A 6,924-nucleotide genomic window follows, 5' to 3' on the forward strand; every position below is an offset into this window, starting at 1 on the left:
CATACTGACACTGCGCTGATTTACAGAACAGGACGAAGCAGCTCGAAGACGCTGGACAGCAGCACCCACACGTACCAGACCACATAAACCTGCACTCACCTTTCCGAATCCAGCTTCCCCCCACACCCGCCCCGACTTTCTCCGGGGTTTAGGAATGAACAGGAACAGAGTTTAATTTTTTTTTTTAAAAACCTTTAATTGTACAACATTAAATAAGGCATGCTGCACATTCAAGGGTCTGTACTGATTAGACAAGGCCTGCCCATTAGTCTTGCTCCTTAATCCTCCCCTTGCACTGGGCTGGGACAGTGTATGTGGTTAGACCCTTTAGAAACTAATACCAGTAAGACTTCCTGCGGAGGCTGGTTTCACTAATGCCCATTTTCTCCATCACTTCTTCCTCGAAGGTCCTCAGAGCAGGTGTGTACGTGCTCTCCAGTGTGTCCTCAGTGCTGGTGTCCTTTGGCCCATCTCAACACAACCACAGAAGGTAAATCAGTGTCGTTCGACAACAAACAATTTCCATAGAGAGGGTTAAAAAAAACAAAACGGTGAATTCGCTACTCAGTGCTGAGGAATAGGGCACGGGTTAGATACAGAGTAAAGCTCCCTCTACACTGTCCCATCAAACACTCCCAGGGCAGGTACAGGGTTAGATACAGAGTAAAGCTCCCTCTACACTGTCCCATCAAACACTCCCAGGGCAGGTACAGCACGGGTTCGATACAGAGTAAAGCTCCCTCTACACTGTCCCATCAAACACTCCCAGGGCAGGTACAGCACGGGTTTGATACAGAGTAAAGCTCCCTCTACACTGCCTCCAACCTTAGAACAGTTTTTAAATCTGCAGAAAATTCCTTGTCCCTGACCTCGAGTGCTGCGGCCCCACAGCGGCAATGCCTGCGTTGAAGGCGCTCTCTAAATGCAAGCTGATGCGGCACAAGCCTGCGACCACCCTGGGACACTCAGACTGAGAAGCCGCTGGGCCAGGAGGGAAGATTCGACAGCAATATCTGCTTTCTTTCCCCAAGAGTTAGCAGGACATTTGATGCAGGATTCCCGGTCGGGGTCTCCGTATGTGGGCACTTTATTCACTATAGTCTGACCGGGGGAACTTAAAAGCAGGAAAAGGCGGGAGGGAGCTACCAGGTACACAACTCACCTTTCCACTGCTCCGGCACAATCCCGTCTTTCCTCTGGAATATGGGCTTGGGGATAATGCGTCCTGTCCGGGCCGATACTCTCACTTTCTCTCCCTCCTCCGTGTACCTCCAGTCCACCCCGCTGGGTTTTCTGTGTAGCAGAAGGAGCAAGCGATTGGTAGCAACACCAACTTATACAGCGGCTTTAACATAATAAAATTCCCCGAGGCGCTTCACAGGAGCGATTATCAGACAAAATTTGGCACCGAGCCACATAAGGAGATATTAGGACAGGTGACCAAAAGCTCAGTCAAAGAGGTAGGTTTTAAGGAGCGTCTTAAAGGAGGAGAGAGAGGCGGAGAGGTTTCGGGAGGGAATTCCAGAGCTTAGGGCCCAGGCAGCTGAAGGCACGGCCGCCAATGGTGGAGCGATGGAAATCGGGGGATGCGCAAGAGGCCAGAATTGGAGGAGTGCAGAGATCTCGGAGGGTCGTAGGGCTGGAGGAGGTTACAGAGAGAGAGGGAGGGGCGAGGCCATGGAGGGATTTGAAAACCAGGATGAGAATTTTAAAATGGAGGGGTTGCCGGACCAGGAGCCGATGTAGGTCAGCGAGCGCAGGGGGTGATGGGTGAACTCTCAGCCTTTCCCACACGTTTGCCTTTAAAGTTGAATTTTAGCACCTTCCAGTTTCTCGGTGGATAACAGCACTTCCCAGTGTAGTACTGAGCCCGACCGAGCAGGAAGATCCCAGGATCAATCCCTGGGGGGGGTGGTGATTCCCGCAGAGGTATAGTCCCACGTGTACACAACACCGTCCCGTACCTCGCCCAGCTCAGGCGCGAGCAGGTTATCAGTCGGATATTCAACTACGGGAGGCATCAGAGGTGAACCCGATGCTCCATTCTGGATTGACCTTTGCACCCAGGCACAATCCAGCAGGGGTCACTGGATAACAATCAAGAGCAGGAACCCTGGCCGATTCCTCCCCCCACACCCGGCTGAACCACAACCGCTGCCCGACGGAGACAGGCCAGGAAGGGGGAAAATTGAGTCTGGGATCTTTCTAGTCTGCCTGGCTCAGCGCCGCACGCCACGGTGCACTTGCCAACTCAAGCCGTCTGGGCACCCCGGGTGCTGGGAGGGTCGGTGGGACCGGGATTAAACCTCATCCCTTCACGGAGGCAACATCGTTTCCCCTTCCTTAACCTGTTACAGGCCGACACTCCAGGTGCCGGTACTGAGGGAGTGCTGCACTGTCAGAGGTGCCGTCTTTCAGATGAGACGTTAAACCAAGGCCCCGTCTGCCCTCTCTCGGGTGGACGTAAAAGATTCCACGACCACTATTTCGAAGAGGAGCATGGGGGGGGCGGGGGGGGGGGGAGTTCTCCCCCGGGGTGTCCCGGGACCAGTATTTATCCCTCATTAACCACCATCACTAAGATCTGGTCATTATCACATTCCTGTTTGTGGGACCTTGCTGTGCACAAATTGGCGTTCCCGACGCTACAACTTACCGGTCGCTGGGGTCCACCAGCATCACGTCACTGACCAGCAGCGGAGCCTCACTGGCGATGTACGTTCCCCTGTGCTCTCCTATTTTGCCGAAGTAGCGATAGTGCTGCAGGGGAAACAAAAGGGTTAGCGGCCTGTACGAATGGGCAGGTCGAGGAAGATTCAAGCAAGAGTCCATGAAGATACGGAGTAGGTACCATTTTAACTACGCTGCCTGGCAATGAAAGTCAGGGCTGAAATAACCAGTGCTGCTGTAGCCCTAGGTAATGTCTTTAGGAGAATTTAATAAGAATGCTTTGTTGAGATAAGCTGCTCATGGTCGACCAGCCTTATCGTAAACAATGTAGCTCTGGACAACGTCCTGTCTCTTAAAGAAGTTAGCCTGTTGAGATAAGCTGCTCGTGGCTGATAGGCCTCGTCTCCCTCCAGTCTAAACAAATCCAGCTGACAATAACCAATCAACCTTACCTTCCCTGAAGTAGGACTGGGTGATCACTTTGCCGAACACCTCTTGTTCAGTCCACAAGCGTGACCCTTGACCTGCCGGTCACTTGCCATTTTAATTCCCCGTCCCACTCCTACTCTGACCTCTCTGTCCTCGGCCTCTTACACTGTTCCAACGAAGCTCAACATAACCTCCAGGGAACAGCACCTCATCTTTTGTTTAGACACTTTACAACCTTCCGGACTAAACATTGATTTCGATAACTTCAGATCAGAACCACTGCTCCCATTTTTTCGGACAGCTGGTACTGGTTCTGCTTCTGCCATTTACAGCTCCTCGAGTCCCATCTTTTGTTTCTTTACCTGTCCCATTCCCACCCTCCCTGCCTTGCACCATCATTCCTTTTGTCATTTAATCACCCCATCATTTGTTTCTTCCCTCCTCTCCCGTCCCCCACACCCCCCCACTTTCCCAGGCTTAAAAACTGTTAACTCTTTAACATCTTCCAGCTCTGACGAAAGGCCATCGTCCTGAAACGTTAGTATCTGCGGAGAGAGAATCAGAGCTGAGTATTTCCTGCATTTTCTGGTTTTATTCCAGATTTCCAGCATCCGCAGTATTTTGCTCTTATCTTCTCTGGCCTTGTTACGTTGGGAAAAAATGTCACATTTCAAGGCTCCAGCTGCAAGAGTTGGGCTGGTACGGATTACAAGGCCTGTATAAGTACAGGCAATTGTAAGAGGTCGATAGGAGAGGGAAGGGACAGGAAACAGAGAGTAATAGTTAATGGTTGTTTTTCGGACTGGAGGGAGGTGTACAGTGGTGTTCCCCAGGGGTCGGTGCTGGGACCACTGCTTTTCTTGATATATATTAATGACTTGGACTTGTGTGTACAGGGCACAATTTCAAAATGTGCAGATCACACAAAACTTGGAAGGGTAGTAAACAGTGAGGAGGATAGTGATAGACTTCAAGAGGATATAGACAGGCCGGTGGAATGGGCGGACACGTGGCAGGTGGAATTTAACTCAGAGAAGTGCGAAGTGATACATTTCGGTAGGAAGAATGAGGAGAGGCAATATAAACTAAAGGGCACAATTCTAAAAGGGGGTGCAGGAACAGAGAGATCTGGGGGTATATGTACACAAATCATTGAAGGTGGCAGGGCAGGTTGAGAAAGCAGTTAAAAAAGCATACAGGATCCTGGGCTTTATAAATAGAGGCATAGAGTACAAAGGCAAGGAAGTCATGGTGAACCTTTATAAAACACTGGTTTTATAAACAACTGCGCAACTGGAGTATTGTGTCCAGTTCTGGGCACCACATTTTAGGAAAGATGTGAAGGCCTTAGAGAGGGTGCAGAAGAGATTTGCTAGAATGATTCCAGGGATGAGGGACTTTAGTTACATGGATAGACTGGAGAAGCTGGGGTTGTTCTCCTTGGAACAGAGACGGTTGAGAGGAGATTTGATAGAGGTGTTCAAAATCATGAAAGGTTTAGATAAAGTAAATAAAATGAAACTTCCCATTGGCGGAAGGGTCATGAACCAGAGGACATAGATTCAAAGTGATTGGCAAAAGATGATATGAGGAAAAAGTTTTTTACGCAGCGAGTTGTTCTGATCTGGAATTCACTGCCTGAAAGGGCGGTGGGAACAGATTCAATAATAACTTTCAAAAGGGAATTGGATAAATACTTGAAGGGGAAAAATTTGCAGGGCTACGGGGAAAGGGCGGGGGGAAATGGGACTAATTGGACAGCTCTTTCAAAAGAGCCAGCACAGGCAGGATGGGCCGAATGGCCTCCTTCTGTGCTGTAAGATTCTACGATCAGGAGCAGAATTGCAGAATCTTGATTCCTCTGTAACTACAGGGATCTCCGGCTCCCAACGGGGAGGAAAGGAGGGGAACCAGGTACAAGAAACAAAGGGGAAGTGGCCACACGAGCACGGCCTGCCCAGGACCCCCCTAGCCCTGCCCAGGAACCCCCCTAGCCCTGCCCAGGAACCCCCCCGCCAGGCCTGCCCAGGATCCCCCCTCGGCCTGCCCAGGATCCCCCCTCGGCCTGCCCAGGATCCCCCCTCGGCCTGCCCAGGATCCCCCCCCCTAGCCCTGCCCAGGATCCCCCCTCGGCCTGCCCAGGATCCCCCCTCGGCCTGCCCAGGAACCCCCCACTAGCTCTGCCCAGGATCCCCCCTAGCCCTGCCCAGGAACCCCCCCCCTAGCCCTGCCCAGGATCCCCCCTCGGCCTGCCCAGGAACCCCCCTCGGCCTGCCCAGGAACCCCCCTCGGCCTGCCCAGGAACCCCCCTCGGCCTGCCCAGGAACCCCCCTCGGCCTGCCCAGGAACCCCCCTCGGCCTGCCCAGGAACCCCCCTCGGCCTGCCCAGGAACCCCCCTCGGCCTGCCCAGGAACCCCCCTCGGCCTGCCCAGGAACCCCCCTCGGCCTGCCCAGGAACCCCCCTCGGCCTGCCCAGGAACCCCCCTCGGCCTGCCCAGGAACCCCCCTCGGCCTGCCCAGGAACCCCCCTCGGCCTGCCCAGGAACCCCCCTCGGCCTGCCCAGGAACCCCCCTCGGCCTGCCCAGGAACCCCCCTCGGCCTGCCCAGGAACCCCCCTCGGCCTGCCCAGGAACCCCCCTCGGCCTGCCCAGGAACCCCCCTCGGCCTGCCCAGGAACCCCCCTCGGCCTGCCCAGGAACCCCCCTCGGCCTGCCCAGGAACCCCCCTCGGCCTGCCCAGGAACCCCCCTCGGCCTGCCCAGGAACCCCCCTCGGCCTGCCCAGGAACCCCCCTAGCCCTGCCCAGGATCCCCCCTAGCCCTGCCCAGGATCCCCCCTAGCCCTGCCCATACTGCTCTCATTTCCAGGGAGGCCCCTTTTTGACAATCAGAAGATCTCCTGTGAACTAGCAGCCAGCCCTCCCTCCCCAATCCATATGTGACCCTTCTGGGGGATTGTGGGGAGGGCAGGGGGGGGGGGGGGGGGGGAACAGGCTGTGAACTCTTCGCACTCCTCGAGCCTCCTACACTGGCGGCATTTCCCTGCAATGCTGAGGATCCAGGCAAACTCACAGCCGCAAGTCGATCGATGGCTTCAAATGATCTGTGTATTTTAATTAAGGCAAGGACTCGTATTTCTACAGCGCCTTTCACCACCTCAGGACGTCCCAAAACGCTTTACAGCCAATGAAGCACTTTTTGAGTGTAGTCACTGTTGTAATGTAGGAAACGCTGCAGCCATTTGCGCACAGTAAGCTCCCACAAACAGCAATGAGATAATGACCAGATCATCTGTTTTTTTAGTTAGTTGAGGGATAAATATTGGCCCCAGGTCAGGGGAGAGAACTCCCCCCCCCCCGCTCTTCTTCCAAATAGTGGCCGTGGGATCTATCACGTCCATCTGAGAGGGGCAGACGGGGCCTCGGTTTGAAGTCACATCTGAAAGACGGCACCTCCGACAGTGCAGCGCTCCCTCAGGACTATCACCGGAGTGTCGGCCTGGATTATGGGTTGAAGTCTCTGGAGTGGGGGCTCGAACTCCCGACTTTCCGGCTCCGAACGCATTCTCACAAAGGGTGCCCATCCAGGACAATTAACCTCCTCTTTCAGACGCGGACCGAACTGCTGTGTATTTCCAGCAATTCCCTCTCTATTTCCAATTTGCGTTTGCAGTTACTTTTCTTTTTAAAAAAGCCCCACTGTTATTCTCACCGTGTTCAATCCTTCCAGTATCACCCAGTTGCGAGCTCGAATCACCTGGCTGACTTTCCCCTGCTTCCCGGCATCTTTTCCTTTTAGAATTTCCACCTGGAGAGGAACGAAAAA

The 6,924-nt window shown here is 53.8% G+C and overlaps 1 protein-coding gene across 1 annotated transcript in view; it reads right to left on the bottom strand.

Annotated features, from left to right (window-relative positions):
* Nucleotides 1-170: 170 nt before the first annotated feature.
* mrpl24 (mitochondrial ribosomal protein L24) overlaps nt 171-6,924 on the bottom strand; it is a 13,096-nt gene continuing 6,342 nt past the window's right edge. The window contains exons 2-5 of the mRNA XM_067976025.1: nt 6,811-6,906; nt 2,657-2,760; nt 1,163-1,293; nt 171-471 (exon numbers count right to left, since the gene is read on the bottom strand). Of these exons, the coding sequence (XP_067832126.1) occupies nt 335-471; nt 1,163-1,293; nt 2,657-2,760; nt 6,811-6,906 (468 nt within the window). The 3' untranslated portion in view covers nt 171-334. The remainder of the gene's footprint in view (nt 472-1,162; nt 1,294-2,656; nt 2,761-6,810; nt 6,907-6,924) is intronic.

Source organism: Heptranchias perlo, chromosome 44 (assembly GCF_035084215.1).
Source record: "Heptranchias perlo isolate sHepPer1 chromosome 44, sHepPer1.hap1, whole genome shotgun sequence".
NCBI lineage: Eukaryota > Metazoa > Chordata > Chondrichthyes > Hexanchiformes > Hexanchidae > Heptranchias > Heptranchias perlo.